Source organism: Salmo salar, chromosome 09 (assembly GCF_965601325.2).
Source record: "Salmo salar chromosome 09, fSalSal1, whole genome shotgun sequence".
Lineage (NCBI taxonomy): Eukaryota > Metazoa > Chordata > Actinopteri > Salmoniformes > Salmonidae > Salmo > Salmo salar.
Window position 1 is genome coordinate 115,405,993 of NC_138299.1, and position 24,186 is coordinate 115,430,178.

Here is a 24,186-nt window from a genome sequence, read left to right on the forward strand (position 1 = left end):
AGCATGTTGGTTGTCATACCTTGTCCATAGACTGGCTTACAGGGTAAGGAAACCAATGCCAGTGTAATTTAGGTGAACTATCCCTTTAACTGGACAAGAAATACACCCATGCTAAAGTAAAGCGTATGGGAGGGTGAGAATTCCAGACTCCTAAAAGATGTTGAGCAGAACATGGTCCTGGGGAAGAATAGCAACACAGACACACACAGAGATCTGCTCAACTGAGACTCCTAAACAGACACTGTCACTAACAGCAGACTCTTGAGACCGTAACAACTGGCTCTGCTCGATTCATACAATATAGAAATGTGCAGCACTTAGACAGAAAACAACAGGAACCACAGATAAAAAATCTTCATTATTATATCTGCGTAAATAGAGGAATCATAAATGACAATAACACTAACTCACAGCTATTGGAAATAGTAGAGGACTTGAGTGTAGGAAAAGACAGTGAGCACGATGGAATGGGGGCTAGAGAGCTTTAGAGAAGCACGACAAAGCACTAAATACAAAAACACAAGACGATTCATCACTAATATACTAAAGGGAAGGCGGGGTGTTACAAAAACAAAACGTATAAAATGGATTGAAAATGGCATGACACTTAATGGATGCATCTACACTGCATACTGCTGCAAACTACACACTAGGCTAAAGAGGGACTCCACCGGTTGGATATACAGATACAGGGGCAGGGCTGGGGAGAGAGAGGTAGGACAGGAAAACAGAAGAGCGACACACACACTACTACACCAGCATCAAGAGAGGGAGGGTAGCAGTTACCCCTAAGCCAATGACACATGGTCAGATCTGTGGTTATTGGCAAGGCGTACAGTCATCCACTAATTCAGTGACATGAGGAATAGATGGGTAGAACAGGAATAGTAGACAACTATGGTAATGTAACTTGTGGCTTTAATTTGACCAGAGCCCTATGTTGTTCTGCTCAGTAGTACTATATGAAGAAACGACATTTCATAGGGGTGGAATGGATTTTTTGTTTAGATTAAGAGGTCAAAGACCCTTTAGATGCAGATGGTATTTTTTGTACTCCACAGGACGTTTGCATTATCTATACATTTATGTGTTTAATAATTTCATAATTTTCAACACTTTTGAAAGCATGGTCCTGTTTTTTAAATTTGTTTTCCTTTGTCAGCCAGCCCATGGGAAAAAACAGAATCGATGGGAAGGTAGCGATCCCATGCTGTCGTCTTGATCCCATGTTGTTGTCTTTCGCTCCCTCCTCCCTGTTGCACCGCTCTTTCCACCCGATTGCGAGGGGGCGGTTAGCAGCGTGTCTCGTAGATGCCGCTGCGGCCGATGTAGCGCACCCATTTGATGACGTCGTGGTCACTGTAGTTCAGCTTGGGCTCGAACACCTTCAGGTAGCGCACCTTGAGCCCGGACGGAGCAAATGGCACCTGGGAGACCATAACAGAACCATAATGACACCCCGGGAGAGAGTTCCATATTTGACAGAACAGAAATGTTTGCACATCCGGGTCATTCAACCATAGGAGTTGGCTATACAGCACAAACTGATCTTGAACCCAGCTACAGTAGAGGTGACTGTGTAAAGGAAATAAAAGACCTAATCACCTCAAAGTTCATGGAGATGGGAGGGCGCGCCCACTTCTTCTTGTCGTTGGTGGGCAGCAGCTCGATCTCGGCACTGATCTGAGACTCCTTCATCCCTGCCATACGCTTGATCCTGCAGACACACATACCCACACAGTTAACCCCATTCCACAGCGCGCGCGCACACACACACACACACACACACACACACACACACACACACACACACACACACACACACACACACACACACACACACACACACACACACACACACAAGGGATGGGCACTGTTAATCCAAATGGTCGTTAGTATTCCAAGTATTAAGATATATATATATATATATATATATATATATATATATATATATATATATATAGAGAGAGAGATATATATATATATATATATATAGAGAGAGAGAGATATATAGATATATATATATATACACACACACATATACAGTACCAGTCAAAAGTTCAGACACACCTACTCATTCAAAGGTTTTTCTTAATTTTTTTACTATTTTCTACATTGTAAAGTAGTGAAGAGATCAAAACTACAAAATAACACATAAGAAATCATGTAGTAACCAAAAAAGTGTTAAACAAATCAAAATATATTTTATATTTGAGATTTTTCAAAGTAGCCACCCTTTTTCTTGATGACAGCTTTGTACACTCTTGGCATTCTCTCAACCAGATTCACCTAGAATGCTTTTCCAACATATGCTGAGCACTTGTTGGCTGCTTTTCTTTCACTCTGTGGTCCAACTCAATCCAAACCATCTCAATTGGGTTGAGGTCAGGTGATTGCGGAGGCCTGGTCATCTGATGCAGCACTCAATCACTCTCCTTCTTGGTCAAATAGCCCTTGCACAGCCTGGAGGTGTGCCAGTTTCATCATATCGCTTGATGGTTTTTGCAACTGCACTTGAAGAAACTTTCAAAGTTCTTAAAATTTTCCAGATTGACTGACCTTCATGTCTTAAAGTAATGGACTGTCGTTTCTCTTTTCTTATTTGAGATGTTCTTGCCATAATATGGACTTGGTTTTTTACCAAATGGGGCTAACGTCTAAAATATATTTATTTTTGTTTAACACTTTTTTGGCTAATAAATGAGTCCATATGTGTTATTTCATAGCTGTCTTCACTATAATTCTACAATGTAGAAAATAGTCAAAATAAAGAAAAACCCTTGAATGAGTAGGTGTGTCCAAACTTTTGACTGGTACTGTATATAGAGATTTTTGGGGGGCCCATTTTAACAACTGAGTTAGTCTTCATGAAATATTAAATATCAGCGCGACAAAACAAACTCAGGAAAGACATTATGTGAACAAACCCCGGCAAGACGTCACAATGTGCTTTAAGAGTTCTCAAGCTTTGCTTCGATCAGTCTGTATGAGACAGCTGGTGTTCTCATTTACATGTAGGCTACTCTACTGTATTATAAAAATTACAATTTACAAGTGGAGTCAGCTTTGAACGTTACAGCAGTAAAATATCATTTTAATTTTCATAGACAAGTTCAACAATATAGGCCACCTACTGCGGTGCAACGGTTGTGCCGTTATCTGCTTGATCTCTTGCATTGCAAACACTTGCCTGGAAAAGTCAACCCTCAGCAACTATAGCATGTTTGAATTACAAAATTTCCCATCAAAAAAGGTTCCAATATTAAACTCAAAATCCAAGAGAAAAACTAGCAACTAGCCAGCTAGCAACTCCAGCAAAGTTTTCAAGTAAGTGTGTTCACGTTTATTTGGCTGTAGGCTAATCACCCACCAGTAGGCTATACACATTTGCAAGCAATGCGTGTGTGGATCTGTTTGCTAGCCAGCTAAATTAGCTAGCTAGCTTGCATCACTTACAAGTCGCAGAGCTGGCTTAGTGATTATTATCCATAGTGTCCAGCATGTGGACAGGTCTTGCAGAGGAGTCTAAAATATGGTCCAACTAACAAGTGTTGAGCTAGGAAAATATTCTCAATCCTTTGCTGAATGAACATTTCCCACAATTCAACTGTCATTTATAATGAGTCTCATTTGTAATGAGAGGGACATAGCTAGAAATACAGCTCAAGTCAGAAGTTTAGGTCAGGGCTTTGTGATGGCCACTCCAACAACTTGACTTTGTTGTCCTTAAGCCATTTTAACACAACTTTGGAAGTTTGCTTGGGGTTATTGTCCATTTGGAAGACCCATTTACAACCAAACCTTAACTTCCTGACTGATGTCTTGAGATGTTGCTTCAATATATCCACTTAATTTTCCTTTCTCATGACACCATCTATTTTGTGAAGTGCACCAGTCCCTCCTGCAGCAAAGCACCCCCACAACATGATGCTGCCACCCCCGTGCTTCACGGATGGGATGGTGTTCTTCACCTTGCAAGCCTCCCCCTTTTTCCTCCAAACATAACGATGGTCATTATGGCCAAACAGTTCTATTTCTGTTTCATCAGACAAGAGGACATTTCTCCAAAAAGTACGATCTTTGTCCCCATGTGCAGTTGCAAACCATAGTCTGGATTTTTTAATGGCGGTTTTGGAGAGGTGGCTTATTCCTTGCTGAGCGGCCTTTCAGGTTATGTCGATATAGGACTTGTTTTACTGTGGATATAGATACTTTTGTACCTGTTTCCTCCAGCATCTTCACAAGGTCCTTTGCTGTTGTTCTGGGATTGATTTACACTTTTCGCACCAAAGTACGTTCATCTCTAGGATGAGCTGTATGACGGCTGCGTGATCCTATGGTGTTTATACTTGCATACCATTGTTTGTACAGATGAACGTGGTACCTTCAGGCATTTGGAAATTGCTCCCAAGGATGAACCAGACTTGTAGAGGTCAACAATTTTTTTTCTGAGGTCTTGGCTGATTTCTTTTGATTTTCCCATGATGTCAAGCAAAGAGGCACTGCGTTTGAAGGTAGGCCTTGAAATACATCCACAGGTACACCTCCAATTGACTCAAAATATGTCAATTAGCCTATCAGAAGCGTCTAAAGCCATGACATCATTTTCTTGAATTTTCCAAGCTGTTTTAAAGGCACAGTCAACTTCGTGTATGTAAACTTCTGACTTCTGACCCCCCTTCTGACCCTCATTAGGCACGAAACAGAAACAATTTAGTGAAACAGGGAGGGACTACCTGGACATGTCCAATATTTTTCCATTTTTTCCCCCCGGTTGCGTAATGTTTTCCAATGTGGGCTCTAATAAACAGGACCCTGGTATAGCTAACCTGAAAACAACAGTGAGGAAAACCTACTTCCAGACGATGGCATTCTCGCTGGCCTTGTACTTGGCCTTGCCCTTCATGCAGATCACCTGGACCCCGCTGGTGTTGAGAGGGGTGGGGATGCGCACCTGGGTAGTAAAAACATGGAAAAAGACATTCAGTTCAGTGGATCCATTCCCCATCTACAAACACTCATTCATTAGTTTAAGACCAAGGGTGCATCCGAAATGGTTATGTTGAGCACTACTACAAAAGTAGATTATTTCAGGACTTTTACCTGACCACACAACCTGACCATAATGACCACGACCTGGTCAGGTACTATGCCCAAAGCTCTATGCTCATATGGTACCCCTAAATCCCTCTGTAGCCATACCTCAATTTTCTGAGCCAGAAGCGAGGGCTTGAAGTTGGACTTAATGACCACCTTGACTTCAAGCTTGGTGCGGCCCACCTCCCTGACAAGGGGGATGACACGGAAGGGTAGGATGATGTCCTTGGTGGTGCGGTACCTGTGGAGAAGAAGAGGCAAACACACACACACACAAAACGGACACAAGGTCAGAGCCTGTGTGTGAATGTGTGTGTGCGTGTGTCCATATCACACAGGCTGGTTACCTCATGAGTTCACACTCTCCGTCCGGAGGAATGAAGCTGATGCTGCGCTCAGCGTCAAACTTGCTGAGACGCACACACTGGTGGAATGTACAGTCGTCAATGGCTATGGATTGCTTACCGCCACCACCGCCACTAAGAGGGAGATAAAGAAGAGAGAGAGGGAGAGAAAGAGAAAGGTGTTTAAAGGGGACAAGAGGGCCACACACACTGGAGGAGAAACCTAGCCTAATCATAATACACAGACATTAAAATGTCTGTGTATTACAAAATGGATGACAGTGAGATTAACGACTAACACAAATTTACAAAGAGTATGAATTTCAAATTAGAGCTGATGCACACACACACTGAACTCCTTCATACTGAAATCCACAAACACACACAAAACAGATACAAATTGCCTGGTCAGTCTGACTTGCATGCCTTCTCGCGTTCAGAAGGATGCAACATTTGATTATGAACACTACATCCAATTGTACATGTCAGAAAATCAGACACACAACATTGCTCTGTAGTGAACACAACCATGTGTAGACAAAACGATGGACAGACAAGACAGACGCACACAGAGGCAGATTGAGGCAGACTGAGGATGGAGAGAGCAGTCTGACCGAGTGAGTGATGTACGCTACCTGCCCCCCAAATCACTGAGGTCCAGCACAGAGAGAGGGAGAAAATAAAAACACAAATCAAGGGGGGAACACACAGAGCTTGATACTGACACTTAAAATATTAGCACTCTAAACATAATGCCAGGAAATAAAAAACTTCATAAAAAAGGTGATGGAAAATGATGAACAAAGTTAAACTTTTTCCAAACTGTTACGTTACAGCCTTATTCTAAAATTGATCAAATAAAAATATTCCTCAATCTAGACACAATTCCCCAAACTGACAAAGTGAAAACAGGCTGAGAAATTGTTGCACATTTATTACAAATAAAAAAATGAAATACCTTATTTACATAAGTATTCAGACCCTTTGCTATGAGACTAAATTGAGCTCAGGTGCATCCTGATTCCATTGATCATCCTTGAGATGTTTCTACAACTTGATTGGAGTCCACCTGTGGTAAATTCAATTGATTGGACATGATTTGGAAAGGCACACACCAGTCTATATTAAGGTCCCACAGTTGACAGTGCATGTCAGAGCAAAAACCAAGCCATGAGGTCGAAGGAATTGTCCGTAGAGCTCTGAGACAGGATTGTGTCGAGGCACAGATCTGGGGCAGGGTACCTAAACATTTCTGCAGCATTGAAGGTCCCCAAGAACACAGTGGCCTCCATCATTCTTAAATGGAAGAAGTTTGGAACCACCAAGACTCTTTCCAGAGCTGGCCGCCCGGCCAAACTGGGCAATAGCTGGATAATGGGAGGTGACCAAGAACCCGATGGTCACTCTGACGTTCCTCTGTGGAGATTGGAGAAGCTTCCAGAAGAACCACCAATCAGGCCTTTATGGCAGAGTTCTAAAACGTCTAAAACCTGTTTTCTCTTTGTCATTATGTTGTATTATGTCATTATGTTATATTGTGTGTAGATTGATGAGGGGAAAACTCTCAGTTTTAGCCTGGTCCCAGATCTGTTGTGTTCTTGGCAAATCCATTGATGTCATTGGCAAGCCTAACATTGTGGAAACAGGATGCACCTGAGCTCAATTTCGAGTCTCATAGCAAAGGGTCTGAATACTTACGTAAATAAGGTATTTCCACTTTTTATTTTTAATAAATTAGCAACAAAAAAAAAAGTTTACTGTTTTTGCTTTGTCATTATGGGGTATTGTGTGTAGATTGATGAGGGAAATGTATTATTTAATCAGTTTTAGAATAAGGCTGTAACGTAACAAAATGTGGAAAAAGTTAAGGGGTCTGAATACTTTCCGAATGCACTGTATATATTTTTTAGACCAGAGGAAAGAGTTCCTCCTACTGGCCCTTCAACACCACTTCCAGCAGCATCTGGTCTCCTATCCAGTGACCAACCCTGCTTAGCTTCAGAGGCAAGCCAGCAGTGGGATGCAGGGTTGTATGCTGCTGGCAAATCAATCAAATAAAAGCAGTTCAAATCGAAATATACAAAGCCGGCCACACCCGTTGCCCCATCACCTTTTGCCCGCCGCCTCCTCGGAGGCGCCCCCCTTGCCCTGTTTGTCGATGACGATCTTGTCGTTCATGCCAAATTTGCACTCCGGCATGCCGCTCAGGTAGCTTTTCATCACCACGCGGCCTGAGACGTGGGCGCTCAGCACCTGGCCTGATTTGAGCAGAGGAAGAGGTTACCACGGAGCAACACGGAAGGCAGGTAACCGGTTCAGGAGAGCTGTCAAGGAGTGGTTTACCCATTAAAGACAGGCAGGTGGCAGCCTCTAGTGGCCACACTGGCACTATACTACTCCGCAAAATTTGCATTCATCGTCATATTTATTTAACTAGGCAAGTCAGTTAAGAACAAATTCTTATTTACAATGACACCCTACCGGAGAACAGTGGGTTAACTGCCTTGTTCAGGGGCAGAACAACAGATTTTTACCTTGTCAGCTCGGTGATTCGATCCAGCAACCTTTCGGTTACTGGCCCAACGCTCTAAACACTAGGCTACCTGTCGCCCTGAAATATAATAAATATATTGGCACCCTTGCACTTTTCTTAAATCATTCCCTATTTCTTCTAAAATGTTTGGTTTACACACCTTGTTATTGGATTTTTAACATTGCAGAACCAATTTCGGTGCTACACACAGGATTTTTTCGTTTCATTTTTGCATTGTAATTTCAGAAAATATCCATAACATATCTGCAGTAATAGTGTAATGATAGTGTTTCACAGGTGTTACTTAACCGCCAGCGTTGTGATTGGCTGTGATATTGGCCTATTGATTTCTCCCACTGGAGAGGCATCTGTTGTCAAAATGGGAAAGCTGTTCTGACTTTGTGGCTGTGTTATCTAGCGGAAATCACTCTGTCATTTCGATTTAGATGGTACAATGATTCCCTACAGTATTCAGTGCTGGATTTCTCACATAAACAGAAATTGAGCATACAGTGTAGACTTTTAGCAAACTGGATATTACACAGGATTTTCCACTAGATAACACAGCCAAAGTCAGAACTGCTTTCCCATTTGTACAACAGATGCCACTTTGGCGGGAGAACTCAATAGGCAGAAATCTTAGGTGTAGGACCTTTAAGTCTACACTTTTAATTGTGGGGTTGCTATGCTGCCTCTGGTACCTGGGGTCTTGAAAGTGTGCAAGACATCATGAAATCAGCAGATTATCAAGGTGTTTTGGAGTCCAATGTTCAAACCAATGTCAAGAAACTGGGTCTCCATTGAAGGTTGTGGGTCTTCCAGCAGGACACATATCAAAAAGCACCCAGGAATGGTTCAAATCACATCCAAAACCTATGGTGAGATCTGGTGGAGGGCACCTCTCAAAAAATAATTAGAGCAGTTTGTTGCTGCCAAATTGATAGCAGAAAGGTACAGCAAGCTCATTGAAGCATTTGTCTGCAGTAATCTTGGCCAAGGCTGTGCAACCAAGTACTAGCTCCGGGGTGCCACTAATTTTGTCCATGCCATTTGTCTTTATTTTCTAAATTGAGTTTACAAAAATGCACTTGGTTTTGCAATACTGAAAATCCAATAGCATGCTGTGGTGACCAAAAGTGTTTTTCCATTTCAACTTATTTTAGAGGAAATAGGGACATTTTTACAAAAAGTGCAAGGTTGACAATATATTTGGCTGCAACTGTAAAGCCTAATAGCCTAGTCTTTGTAATGTGAGATCATGCCCTTGTCTAGTCTTGGTGACTGTATATTGTGCATATATAGTGAGCTCCAAAAGTATTGGACAGTGACACATACTTTGTTGTTTTGGCTCTGTACTCCAGCACTATGAATTTGAAACATTACAATGACTATGAGGTTAACGTGCAGACTGTCTTTTTCATCCATTTCGGGGGAACCGTTTAGAAATTACAGCACTTTTTGCACATAGTCCCCCCATTTTAGGGGACTGAAAGTACTGGGATAAATTCACTTATATGTGTATTAAAGTAGTCAAAAGTTTAGTATTTGGTCCCATATTCCTAGCACACAATGATTACATCAAGATTGTGACTCCACAAACGTGTTGGATTTTTGTGCCAAATACAAATGAACAGTAAATAATGTATTTTTTCATTTCGGAGTCCCTTTTATTGTAAATAAGAATAGAATGTGTTTCTAAACACTTCTACATTAATGTGGATGCTAACATAGTGAATAATGATGAGCGAGAGAGACACAGAAATATCATAACCCCCCTCAAAAAATGCTAACCTGTTCTGTTATTGTAATGGTGAGCGCTTAGCATGTCTTGGGGGTATGATATTTGTAAGTCTAACTTTCTCACTCATCTTTATTCACAATTCATTCAGGACTATCCGTCATCATGATAGCATCCACATTAATGTAAAAGTGTTTAGAAACATATTCTTATTTACAATAAAAGTAACTCCAAAATGACAATACAGTTGAAGTCAGAAGTTTACATACACTTAGGTTGGAGTCATTAAAACTAGTTTTTCAACCACTCCAAACATGTCCAATAGAATGTATTAATTCAAGCAAGGCCCAAGACCAAAGTCCAGTGTACATTTGTCTTTGTTGATTTGTTTCAGTACAGCAGTGTTACAAAGTCCTTGCTGCAAAACACACACATCGGTATTACCTTGTGGAGACATCAGCAGGTTGACGCTCTCCAGTACATCCAGGAAGAGCTCGTTGCGACGGTACTTGATGCCCTCGCGACGCCAGCCAATCTGCCCAGTCACCTGACTGGTGATCTGAGACTGCTCCTCCTTGGACTGAAGACAAGAGAGAGGGAGAAAAGGAGGGATAGACAGAGATAAGAGGAAAAGGACAGGGAGGCGAGAGAAACAAGTGGTTGATAAAGAGAGGAAAAAGACAAGGAAAGAGGGTAAAAAGGAGGAATGGACAGAGAGAGGACAGCGAGGAAAAGGACAGGGAGGAGTATAGAAAAAAGGGATTGACAGAGAGAGGACAAGGAGGAGGAAAGAGAGATGAGGGATGGAGAAAAAGAGAAGAGGGTAAAAGGACAGTGAGGAAGAAAAGTAGGGACAGAGATCGGGGAGAGAGAAAATGAGAATGTAATTTATTTATTTATTTAACCAGGCAAGTCAGTTAAGAACAAATTCTTATTTACAATGACGGCCTACCGGGGAACAGTGGGTTATCTGCCTTGTTCAGGGGCAGAACGACAAATTTTCACCTTGTCAGCTACCTGTCGCCCCATGCCAGATTGTTATGCCTGAAACACTTTTCACCTGGGTAATTCTAACGACAACTCAATATATAAAGTTGGACTCGACAATATGTTGGTCATATATCCGTAAGGAGACAGTCACCCAGCTGTGCAAGATGTTAAACAGCCGAGTCTGCCTTTAAACAACCAATCAAAAGGGAGAGTACTCACATGGTGCTGGAGAATGAAATGACCAAGGCATAAACGGCAGCCACGTAGCACAAAGACAGAGAGACAGACACAGAGAGACAGAAAGAGACAGAGACACACAGATAGAGCGAGCAAGCGAGAGAAAAACACATTACACAAGTCTACATCGAATTCATCACTCATCAGCTCTGACCGAAGCCATCCCTCATTCCCAACATCAACAGCTGAAAAGGTATACTACAGTGATACTACCACGCAGTCCAAACTGGATATGAGGGATATCTTAAAATAATGGTCATGGTGCCCACCTGGCTCTTGATGCCCGTTTGAGTGATGAAGGTCTTCAGTGCGCCAGTTTCCGAGTTCTGGGGGTAGCCAAAGTCCAGGATCTCTACAAGGGACAAGGTGATCGTGAGACCACAAACTTCTGCTATGAGCTCAGCAGATGGGCTCACAAAGAAACACCATCTTATTTTATGTAACCATTATTTGACCAGGTAAATTCAGAGACCGTGTTGAACATGAGTGACGATCTGGGAAATGGTTGCAGGGGAAGAGAGGGGTTGTTTCCAACAGTTACCCTCTTTAAGTCAAAAAAAAATGTTGGTCCTTCCCAAACATATATCAGAAGAAAGTTGTACTTGTATGTTTTTAAAACATGTCCACTGCTGCATTTTCTGTATATTGCTATTCACCTAAAGAAAACTAATGTGGCCTGGCTGGTCTAGGGGTAATGCCGTAGCCTCTCGCACACATGCACAGGCAGGGCATAGGTTTTAAATCTGACACAACAACATCTCCACCTTTCACCACTATAATTCTGTCACTATCTGTATAAAACATTTATAAAAAAATGTAAAAAGTAATTTTTGAAAAGAAAAGCAATCATAATAATATCACCAATATCTTGAGTGGATATTAGCAAGTCTGCAATGTCTGTCACCGTCACACAGCACACCTCGACATCTGCCGGCGCTATATTTTCTTTAGGTTGAGATTTTCTTGCTTAAAAGTCACAAAAATCTAAACCTAAAAAAACAACAGCACAGCAGAAAGGCTGACCGCAGCACGAGAGAACCACTTCATGATGTGGCATGACGGTTGTGTGGAATTCCTGTAAAGTTTGTAAGGTTGTTGTAAAACGATTGGGGAAATAACATGCTGCAATTGAGAGCACACACACTAGGGATGGGCACAGTTATTAAACTATTGTAATATCTGAACGGATTTTAGTATTCGATTACTTTTTGGGGAAAAAAATCATATTTTTTCTATGAAAAGACTGTCCAAAATGAACTGATCTACCGTAATTTCCGGACTATAAGCCGCAACTTTTTTCCCAGGCTTTGAACCTCGCGGCTTAAACAATGACGCGGCTAATATATGGATTTTTCCCGCTTTCAAAAAAACACATTCTGTGACGTGCTCAGTTTTTGGGCGGCATCAAGCTTTCATTAGACCAATGAAATTGCCGAACGGGTTAAGGTCAAACAACTATTTTTGTTTACTGTTTAGATTAAATCGAGCGCTCTCAAACTTCCTATAATTCTGATTACGGTAGTCATTTTGTCACCCTGATTCCTGGGGGTACAACAAAGTATTTGCAGCCACTCGACATCAGTGTAAATCGTGCATTTAAGGTGGCGCTCCGTGTTCAGCGGGAGGCTTGGATGACAAGTGGGGAGAAATCCTTCACTAAAACGGGCCGCATGCGAAGAGCAACTTATGGTCAAGTCTGCCAGTGGGTCCAGACAGCGTGGAGCATTGTCAAAAAATCCACTATCATCAACGGGTTTCGAAAGGCTGGACTGCTGCGTGTTGAAGAGGGCTCAGCGGGGGATTTGCCTCCGGATGAAAGTGACGAGAGCGACAATGAAAACGATCGGGTTAAGGATGAAGCAATCGGATGAAGCAATTCTGAAGCTATTCAACTCCGACACCGAAGGAGATGGTTTCAGTGCACAGGAGAAGGAAGATGGTGACCAATGACTTTCTTGGTAGGCTACTGTTTACTGCTAATTTTGTATTTTTGTTACAAGCCGTGTTTCGTTAAAGCCTATTTATTTTTGTTACAAGCCGTGCTTCGTTAAAGCCTATTTATTTTTGTTACAAGCCGTGCTTCGTTAAAGCCTATTTATTTTTGTTACAAGCCGTGTTTCGATAAAGCCTATTTATGTTTGTTACAAGCCATGCTTCGTTAAAGCCTGTTTATTTTTGTTACAAGCCGTGCTTCGTTAAAGCCTATTTATTTTTGTTACAAGCCGTGCTTCGTTAAAGCCTATTTATTTTTGTTACAAGCCGTGCTTCGTTAAAGCCTATTTATTTTTGTTACAAGCCGTGCTTCGTTAAAGCCTATTTATTTTTGTTACAAGCCGTGTTTCGTTAAAGCCTATTTATTTTTGTTACAAGCCGTGTTTCGTTAAAGCCTGTGTAAAGTTCATTTGTTTCAATGTACCGGTAGGCACCTGCGGCTTATAGACATGTGCGGCTTATTTATGTTCAAAATAAAAAAACAATTTAAATTCAGTGGGTGCAGCTTATATTCAGGTGCGCTTAATAGTCTGGAAATTACGGTATGTGATTTTGCTACTTGGGCTGACCCCATTTAGCCAACTAGTCAATTGTTTGCTCGATAGGCTGTTGGTCAAGCGAGATTTCTTTAGTCGAGCAGTAGCAAAAAAATATATAATGGTGTACAAGACACCAGTCTGATTCGCGCTGAGTGGACTGATCCATTGTGGAGGCTGTGGGGATGACACAGTCCACCATTCTAAGACGTGCTACTGAAATTGTATATGGTTATATTATATAAGAACAATGGTGCGACACTAATAAAAATTAGATAACAAACGCGCTTTCTCCCTCGTTGGATAGTGGTCGCTGTCCACAGTCCTGAAACACATTACTGCGCTGTTGAATTGGCGCATTTTCCTAGACCATGTTGCTATGTGCATAATAGCAAAGTTAATTAACTAGCATATTGGTGTTGAGAACCACGCAGCAGAGGCAGCAGCAGAATGTAGAGATGAGAAAACAGCCCTTGCCTTATTGTCTAAGAGAAGTGAGGAGAAGAAACCCGAACTTAATTAGATCAACAATCAATAGCCTAACTGTTAAATGTGCGTGGCGTTATAAATCAGCCATATAAATCTAAAGAAATAAGACAGATCCTGCTTCTGTTGCCTGTTTGAGTGTATGTTTAATAGCCTACTGATTCCGAGAGCACGAAGCCTAATGCAACGAAGTCAAGTACACAATTGCACAAATTCAGCTGTTTTTAATCTTTGTTATGCTAAAATAAAGGCTTGACACTATTTTTCGATAAAAAATAATACCAGAGCGGATGTTCTAAGTGTTGCTTACATTGCTCCAAATTGTCAGGGAAATAATATTCATAATAATAACCATAACATTCCTTTCTCTTGACTCCCATATTAATACTATTATAGGTAATAATCTTATCATTATCATTAGTAGACCTTAGTATAGCAGGCTTGTATAACCACCATGGAGCTGTAGGTAATGTAACTATCATTAGTAGGCCTAGTATAGCAGCCTTGTATAAACACCATGGAGCTATAGGTAATGTCATTATCATTAGTAGACCTTAGTACAGCAGCCTTGTATAACCACCACGGAGCTGTAGGTAATGTAACTATCATTAGTAGACCTAGTATAGCAGCCTTGTATAACCTGTTTGGGCTAGGGGGCAGTATTGAGAATTTTGGAAAAAATATGTGCCCATTTTTAACTGCCTCCTACACCAACTCAGAAGCTAGAATATGCATATTATTGTTCAGGTTTGGATAGAAAACACCCTAAAGTTTCTAAAACTGTTTGAATGGTGTCTGTGAGTATAACAGAACTCCTATGGCAGGCAAAAACCTGACAAGGTTTCATGCAGGAAGTGGCCTGTCTGACAAGGAGTCGTGCGTCTTGCATCTGTTTATTGAAGAGTAAGGATCTTAGCTGTAACGTGACAATTCCCAGGGCTCCAATAGGCTCTCAGAACCCGGGAAAAACCTGAACGATGACGAGGCAGCCTCTGGCTGAAACAGATTATCGCCTTATCCAAGTGGCCGATCAGAGGACCATTGAATGAGGCGCGTGCACGATTCGCCCCCGTGGAGAAATTTCATTCGGCTGTTTAGCTTATTGCAGATTCCAGGTCGGAATATTATCGCTTTTCTACGAGATAAATGGCATAAAAATTGGTTTTAAACAGCGGTTGACATGCTTTGAAGTACGGTAATGGAATATTTAGACATTTTTTGTCACGCCATGCGCACGACCGTTATTTACCATTCGTATAGTGTCTAGAACGCACGAACAAAACAGAGGATATTTGGATATAACGATGGATTATTTGGGACCAAACCTACATTTGTTATTGAAGTAGAAGTCCTGGGAGTGCATTCTGACGAAGCACAGGAAAGGTAAGAACATTTTTCTTATAGGAAATAGGATTTTGGTGAAGGCTAATCTTGCCGGGTGTCTAAATAGCTAGCCGTGATGGCTGGGCTATGTACTTAGAATATTGCAAAATGTGCTTCATCCGAAAAGCTATTTTAAAATCGGACATATCGAGTGCATAGAGGAGTAATGTATCTATAATTCTTAAAATAATTGTTATGCTTTTTGTGAACGTTTATTGTGAGTAATTTAGCAAACTGTTAGTAAATTCCCCGGAAGTTTGCGGGGGGTATGCTTTTTCTGAACGTCACATGCTAATGTAAAAAGCTGTTTTTTGATATAAATATGAACTTGATTGAACAGACATGCATGTATTGTATAACATAATGTCCTAGGTGTGTCATCTGATGAAGATCATAAAAGGTTAGTGCTGCATTTAGCTGTGGTTTGGGTTTTTGTGACATTATATGCTAGCTTGAAAAATGGGTGTCTGATTATTTCTGGCTGGGCACTCTCCTGACATAATCTAATGTTTTGCTTTCGTTGTAAAGCCTTTTTGAAATCGGACAGTGTGGTTAGATTAAGGAGAGTCTTGTCTTTAAATAGCTGTAAAGTAGGCATATGTTTGAGAAATTGAAGTAATAGTATTTCAAACGATTCAAAAATCGCGCCACTGAATTCAGGTGGCTGTTACGTAGGTGGGATGAATTCCTTTCTCTTGACTCCCATATTAATACTATTATAGGTAATAATCTTATCATTATCATTAGTAGACCTTAGTATAGCAGCCTTGTATAACCACCATGGAGCTGTAGGTAATGTAACTATCATTAGTAGGCCTAGTATAGCAGCCTTGTATAAACACCATGGAGCTGTAGGTAATGTCATTATCATTCATAGGCTTAGTATAGCAGCCTTGTATAACCACCATGGAGCTGTAGGTAATGCCATTATCATTAGTTGGCTTAATATAGCAGCCTTGTATAACCACCACAGAGCTATAGGTAATGTACTAATATTTAGTAGACCTTAGTATAGCAGCCTTGTATAACCAACATGGAGCTGTAGGTAATGTCACTATCATTAGTAGACCTAGTATAGCAGCCTTGTATAATCACCATGGAGCTGTAGGTAATGTCATTTCAATAGAAGACCTTAGTATAGCAGCCTTGTATAACCACCATGGAGCTGTAGGTAATGTAACTATCATTAGTAGACCTAGTATAGCAGCCTTATATAACCACCATGGAGCTGTAGGTAATGTCACTATCATTAGTAGACCTAGTATAGCAGCCTTATATAACCACCATGGAGCTGTAGGTAATGTAACTATCATTAGTAGACCTAGTATAGCAGCCTTGTATAACCACCATGGAGCTGTAATTCTAACACATCCTGTTAAGTGTTAATACCATAACTTACTTAGACATTTCAATACTGAATCCATCAATCATGTATTTGTTAATGTCATCACACAGCATACGAGTCATTCATGATTTGAAATGCAATCAAGCATTTTAGTTTTTAAATAAAATAATGCGAGCCTTGAATAATTAGCTTACCGTAATTTCCGGACTATTGAGCGCACCTGAATATAAGCCGCACCCAGTGAATTAAAAAAAATATATATATTTTGAACATAAATAAGCCGCACATGTCTATAAGCCGCAACACCTCGGCCGTCTGCCCTCTGTGTGTTGACCCAGTCTTCGAGCTCATTTTGTAGTTCGGGCCATCTGCTTTTCTTCCCTCTGAAAGCTTTAGTTGTCTTTTTGCACTGAGTCAATTCCTCACGCTGCTGTTTCCAACGTCTTATCATCGACTCATTAAGACCAAGCTCCCGTGCAGCAGCTCCATTTCCTTTTCCAACAGCCAGATCAATCGCCTTCAACTTGAAAGCTGCATCATATGCATTTCTCTGTGTCTTTGCCATGATGAGGGTGACAAAATGACTACCGTAATCAGAATGATGGGAAGTTTGAGAGCGCTCGATTTAATCTAAACAGTAAACAAAAAAAGTTTGACCTTAACCCGTTCGGCAATTTCATTGGTCTAATGAAAGCTTCATGCCGCCAAAAAACTGAGCACGTCACAGAATGGTTTTTTTTTTTTTTTTTTTTTTTAATTTGAAAGCGGGAAAAATCCATATAATAGCCGCGTCATTGTTTAAGCCGCGAGGTTCAAAGCGTGGGAAAATGTACAAATGTTTAAAAAGAATTGCGGCTTATAGTCCGGAAATTACGGTAAACAATAAAAAAAACGTTCCATTTCGGAAATTGTATTCATTAATGAATGCAACTATTTTTAGTCTGCTGTAATAAATGCTTAACAAAAAAACATTACTAAAGACTCTCTGGTACACTTATACTTAATTGAATGTCGTTCAGAGTTTGTTATAACCAATTTATTGATGTGATTATGTTACGCTATAGTTACCGCCTGCCCGCTCATTAGGCAGATTGACGAGGGCAGCATTTTCTAAGCTGAACTGGCCAAGACGCACCTCCAACACATAAAACCTCACATAATTCTGGCCAAAAACAATGACAATTTCTCTCAACCAGTGGAATATGAGTTTTTTAGGTGAGCGCTGATGCCGGCATTTCATAAGCAGTAACCCACTTTGTTAAAGTCAGGGGCGCAAAATAATTTTGCTTGTCTATTCCCAGCACACCTCTCCAGGGTTCTGTTGGAGAGATGCATCTCCGCAGCGCTCCACCAACGTTCAGTCCCAAAACATTCTAACATAAATCATTTAGCAGATATAGGATATGGTAGAAAGAGTATGTGGCCTTTTCTGAAGCCTACAGGCTGGAGATAAAATGTATGACAATGTAATGAGATGGACACTTTGCATCATACAGGTTTCTCAGATCGAATAGCGCAACCTAAATGGTGCATAATCAAATAAAACAAATTGCTGTTAACAAAGCAACATATCCTAAAGACAAGACAGGTCAGAGTAAAATAGACAATATGGAATGGACAATCACAACTGTTGTCCAGGAGTTTCACCCCATTGTCATGATCAGTGGTATCAATCAGGATTTTTTTTAAACAAACTGATCATAGCGAAAAGGAAAATACTTCTGCATTTCCCGCTGTGTAAACACATTGCAAATAGGCTCACAATAACTCCTGATAAAGTTGGGTAGCTGATATTCAGAGATAAATAGCCAAATTGATTAGTCACAGGAATCAGGACAAATAAAGCAAACACAATGGCCTGTTTTACAAATGGTGGGCCTACCACATGGATGGGCATTCATACAATTCCATAGTGGGCCGACATGGTAGGCTACAACCTAGTAAGCAGGAACAGACTTCTTTTTTGGTCCTGTTTGGACGTTGTTTTTTGGTGTTTTACAAATGGTTGGTTTACCACAGAAATGGGCATTCACAAAAATAAATTTCAGGCAACACTGTAGACTACATCTCAGTAAGCACGGACCGACGCCCTTTTTTTGGTGCAGTTCTGGACTGGCCTCAATTTCCACATCCACTGACATTGGTTTTTGGTCTGGTAAGGACCAAATCTGAACCAATCATAAACGTCTATGTTTGGTTCAGATTTGGTGCGGTCCAGACCGGCCTTGATTTCAACGTACATAGACATAGATTTTTGGTCCAGACCTGCCTTGATTTGATCAAAACATAATAGACGCCTATAAAATACTTATTTTCAACTTTCATTCAAAACCAAAAATGAGCCCGATTTCAACATCTGGAAAAAACATATTTTCAAACATCTGTAAAATACATATTTTCAACATCAGGAAAATAAGTATTTTCAACTTTCATTCAGTACCGAAAATGAACCTGATATCAACGTGCGGAAAAAACATGTTTTTCAGCGTCCTGTAAAATATATATTTTAAACATACAGAAAACACAGTTTTATCTTTCTTTCAGAAAAAAAATCTAACTTCCCCGTCTGGATTAAGATGTCTTTTCAATGTCATTTTGCTTACTGGGACTATTTTTGTTTTGCGGGAGGCGGCATTTTTTGGTCTTGCCTATGGTGGCATAACGGCAAAGACCGGGCCTGGCTATAGGTCAGGCTCAATTATGCCCTACTTGGACAGGATTAGTTTTAACTGGGGGAGGTCGGGTAATGTAGTTATTTGCACAAGCACAAAACACCTCATCTGTAATTTTTGTTCCATCCGAATCTGCCATGTCAGTCATTTTTACATGTCAGGAGAGTAACAATTCCAGCCAGAATAACCTACTGTTTGTTGATGAACGCCAATGTCCTCTGATAATACTAGTCTCATGCGATTCGACATTCCTGTGTTTTGAGATAAATGTCTGTGTTTGACAGGTGTTGCTCACGGTTTGAGCAAGAAAACAATAACTGATTCGATAAATTGACAACGGATGCTCGAGAGTTACTATTTTTTTTTTTTTACATCATAAAGTCTGAGCCTGGCCCAGCTCAATCAAATCAATTGCTGGTCGGACTCCCTCTAGTCATTTGTGTGTCTTAATTATTTAATCAAACTGTGTGCTTAAAGCACAAGACAAGCTCAGTGAATATAGTCGATTTGATTAAAACGCATAGGATGTATCAATATGGAAAAATCCACAATTAAAAATGTCGATAAATTGATTGATCGAAAGAACATAACTTTTTTATGTCAGGGGCAGCCCTAATTGCTACATATAAGGACAGACCATGACAATCGAAATATTTGTCAAAATTATTTCTATTACACTTTTTATGAGTGCACCCTATAAAAAAGACATACCGTTAGCCTACACACTTTGTAACTTGTTATTGTCGGGCAATCAAAGCAGCACTACATTCAGAGGCTCCATGTGTTGCAAGTAAAGTGGTAGATTTCTAAATCAATTCAAAATGAAATTACAATTACGGAATTAAGTTGGCTAAATGATAAGGAGCAGGCTACAATGATCAACCAACAGGTAAGGCTGTTGTTGTAGACAAGGACGAGGAGCGCAGTAAAATAGCCTCAATTAGCCTAGCTAGCTGGCTAGTGTAGCCAATGCAATGGATTTGATGCTGTCAAGACAAGACACTACCAGATGAGATGATAGATAACCTATAGCTGCAATACGTGTCTAACTTGCGCAAGCTGGTTTCGCTACTTTCTCTCACTTCCTCCATCTCACACACTGGCCCCTGGTCCTCTCCCGCCCCTGGTCCTCTTCCACCCTTCTGCTAAAAACAACAAGCAGAGTGCACCGGCTCTTTCCTGAGTAGCGCCCCCATTGAAGTAAGAAAATATATATATCATATTTAAAACATGCATTTCAATTATCAGGATATCCACATTTTTTTAAATATTATTTGAATACTGCAATCAATTCAAATGCCCATCCCTAACACAGACACACACACACACACAGCAGCAACATTATATGATTGACACATCAGCTCTGCTCTTTCAAGAGGACTCTTTCCAGACGATATCCTAAAAGAGTGGCAAAAGAAAAAGAAAAGAAAAGGCTTCCTTTACCGTCCAGCAGCTCGTAGATTAACACAAAGTTGTTCTTGATGTTCTCCTCGCTGATCTTGCCGAAGTAGGCTGTCATGACATCGCACATCTTAAGATGAGATAAAATAAGATAGTTCTTTATTGATCCCCAAGGAAGAACATTCTATTGCGCCAGCCAATACATACAACACCAATAAATATACCTTGTAGAGGAACTCGAACACCATGGCGGCGTTAACATTCTGCTTGGTGACTGCCGCCAGCCAGATGTTGGAGCGCTTGACGTGGAAGAAGCTGGTGCGAGCGATGTTGGTGACCGGTGAGCGCACCTGCTGCCGTGCATGGATCACGTTCACGCGGAACGCATCCACCGCATTGCGCCTGGATACACAAATACAGAAAAGAAAAGGAGGGGGTCGTTAGAAAATGGGAATCGGCAGAGGGTTAAGGAGAGATACACGAAGGGCAGGTGCAAGCACACCAGTGTTTCCATTAGCCGGTGTTGGGTTCTGAGAATATGAAATATACTTATTCATGTCACTGAGGGAGAGAGGGTAATGTATAACGTTTACATGATGTCAGGATATGTTATTGCTAGCCATCAGGGATCATATGGGAGGTAACCTCTGGGAGAAGAGAAAGTCTGGTACCAGTCACCATGACAGCCGTGAGTTGGGGAGGAGTGAGCCGTTTGGGGCAGAGGTCAGATGAGGTGAGGAAGAAAAGATATCACTAAGGTTCTGTCTAGCAACATAGATGCATTGGCTGTTCAGATGTGTAGGAGGAGACTGCATAGGAGAAAGGGTTAAATATCAGTGCTTGTGTAAATGTCTTTGTCTGTTCAGCTGTTCGATCCTTTGGGATGAATAAACTTGGTTAACCTGTTGGGGATAGGGGGCAGTATTTGCACGGCCGGATAAAAAACGTACCCGATTTAAACTGGTTACTACTCTTGCCCAGAAATGAGAATATGCATATAATTAGTAGATTTGGATAGAAAACACTCAGACGTTTCTAAAACTGTTTGAATGGTGTCTGTGAGTATAACAGAACTCACATGGCAGGCCAAAACCTGAGAAGATTCCATACAGGAAGTGCCCTGTCTGACAATTTGTTCTCCTTCTGCGGCATCTCTATCGAATAAACAGCATCTCTGCTGTAACGTGACATTTTCTAAGGCTTCCATTGGCTCTCAGAAGGCACCAGAAAGTGTAATGGGGTGTCTGCAGTCTGTGGGCTAAGTACAGGAGCTCTGTTTGTGAGTGGTCAGGCTGAGAACAGTGACACTGGAGATGCACGTTCATGTGAATTCTCCATGTTTTTCTTTCTCTCTTTGAATGAATACAACGTCGATCGCTTGGAATATTATCAACGTCGCCCGGTTGGAATATTATTACGAGAAAAATCGCATAAAAATTGATTTTAAACAGCGTTTGACATGCTTCTAAGTACAGTAATGGAATATTTTGACATTTTTTGTCACGAAATGCGCTCGCGCGTCACCCTTCGGATTGTGACCTGAACGCACGAACAAAACGGAGGTATTTGGATATAACTATGGATTATTTCGAACCAAAACAACATTTGTTGTTGAAGTAGAAGTCCTGGGAGTGCATTCTGACGAAGAACAGCAAAGGTAATCCAATTTTTCTTATAGTAAATCTGAGTTTGGTGAGGGCCAAACTTGGTGGGTGTCAAATTAGCTAGCCGTGATGGCCGGGCTATCTACTCAGTATATTTCAAAATGTGCTTTCGCCGAAAAGCTATTTTAAAATCTGACACCGCGATTGCATAAAGGAGTTCTGTATCTATAATTCTTAAAATAATGAATGTATTTTGTGAACGTTAATCGTGAGTAATTAAGTAAATTCACCGGAGGTTTGCGGTGGGTATGCTAGTTCTGAACATCACATGCTAATGTAAAAAGCTGTTTTTTGATATAAATATGAACTTGATTGAACAAATCATGCATGTATTGTATAACATAATGTCCTAGGAGTGTCATCTGATGAAGATCATCAAAGGTTAGTGCTGCATTTAGCGGTGGTTTTGGTTTTTGTGACATATATGCTTGCTTTGAAAATGGCTGTGTGGTTAGATTAACGAGAGTCTTGTCTTTAAAATGGTGTAAAATAGTCATATGTTTGAGAAATTGAAGTTATAGCATTTATGAGGTATTTGTATTTCGCGCCACGCGATTCCACTGGCTGTTGACCCCTCAATGATCCAAGATACAATATAAAAAGTTACCCATGTTACAAATCATCCATTTGGATGTACAATTTGTTATGAATATAAGTAGCATAATGTACATTAACCTAAATGAACATAATCACGTATATTCTGCAAGATAAAGAAACCTGGTAAAAATATAGTTTTCACCGTGCCCAGGGAGGTTAAGATGACCTTCGGGCCGTCTGGGAGCCCAAGGCTGGTTAGGAGACACCGCTAGAGACACAATGTAATTGTGATGAACTGAATATTAGGGTAGCACTGTAAATCATTAATCATATGCTGTCTTCCCTGCACCACTGTTTTACCGCTTTCCTTTTCTATCTTCTACACCTCTCACCACCTCCTCTTTCTTCTTTTTTTTATAATGCACACCATATGTGCATTGAAGTACAGACTGAACTTGTATTTATAATATAATATTACAATTATAATATTTATAATGCATGTTTTATGTATTTATAAGACCTGGATAATGAACTTTCAAAGCTTTCACATTCTCCACTGGTTGAAATTAAGTATCTCATTGAAATACTACACCTATCCTGTGTCCTCAGATTAATGCAGATGAAGGGAGTTAGATATGCATAGGAAGTGTAGTGTACTGTTTTTCTGAACATATGAATTACAAATCAGCCTTTACTTAAATCCTGTTTCTAGTCTATTGCATAGTTACAATGTGTAATCATTGATGTCCCAGGAGCAGGAGTGGTAAACACTGTTGAAGTGTTTAATTGTAATACATACATGCTGACACAGCATCATTCAAAGAATGGAGTTTGATACACCTGGTATTGGATACGACTGAAAAAGAATGTCTCACAGAGATTCATACCTAAACCGCACCTTTATTTGCCAAAGAAGAATACATGATCAGTGAATATATTCAATGTACAGGCTACAATGTGGGGATCTCATGCGCGGTAATAACTACAGTACATGTATATAGGACTTGCATCCTTGGCACAATAAAATTATCCTATTCTACTCTATCCATAGGCTTCATTAATAACATTCAGACTTGAAGTTCTAAAACTGGCGAGTGTAGAGAGTATAGAGATAGTTATCCACGTCGGCACAAACGATGTTAGGATGAAACAGTCAGAGGTCACCAAGCGCAACATAGCTTCAGCGTGTAAATCAGCTAGAAAGATGTGTCATCATCGAGTAATTGTCTCT

General features: G+C 40.6%; 1 protein-coding gene across 2 annotated transcripts in view; it reads right to left on the bottom strand.

The window, feature by feature from the left end:
• Window positions 1–901: 901 nt before the first annotated feature.
• Window positions 902–24,186, bottom strand: part of LOC106612407 (AP-2 complex subunit mu) — a 54,944-nt gene continuing 31,659 nt past the window's right edge. The window contains exons 3-13 of one of the 2 annotated variants that reach the window (XM_014213509.3): window positions 20,979–21,156; window positions 20,797–20,884; window positions 11,209–11,291; window positions 10,157–10,292; window positions 7,552–7,699; window positions 6,077–6,091; window positions 5,445–5,576; window positions 5,203–5,338; window positions 4,857–4,954; window positions 1,606–1,717; window positions 902–1,427 (exon numbers count right to left, since the gene is read on the bottom strand). In XM_014213509.3, the coding sequence (XP_014068984.1) occupies window positions 1,293–1,427; window positions 1,606–1,717; window positions 4,857–4,954; window positions 5,203–5,338; window positions 5,445–5,576; window positions 6,077–6,091; window positions 7,552–7,699; window positions 10,157–10,292; window positions 11,209–11,291; window positions 20,797–20,884; window positions 20,979–21,156 (1,261 nt within the window). In that variant the 3' untranslated portion in view covers window positions 902–1,292. The remainder of the gene's footprint in view (window positions 1,428–1,605; window positions 1,718–4,856; window positions 4,955–5,202; window positions 5,339–5,444; window positions 5,577–6,076; window positions 6,092–7,551; window positions 7,700–10,156; window positions 10,293–11,208; window positions 11,292–20,796; window positions 20,885–20,978; window positions 21,157–24,186) is intronic. The other variant, XM_014213511.3, reaches the window with a different exon arrangement.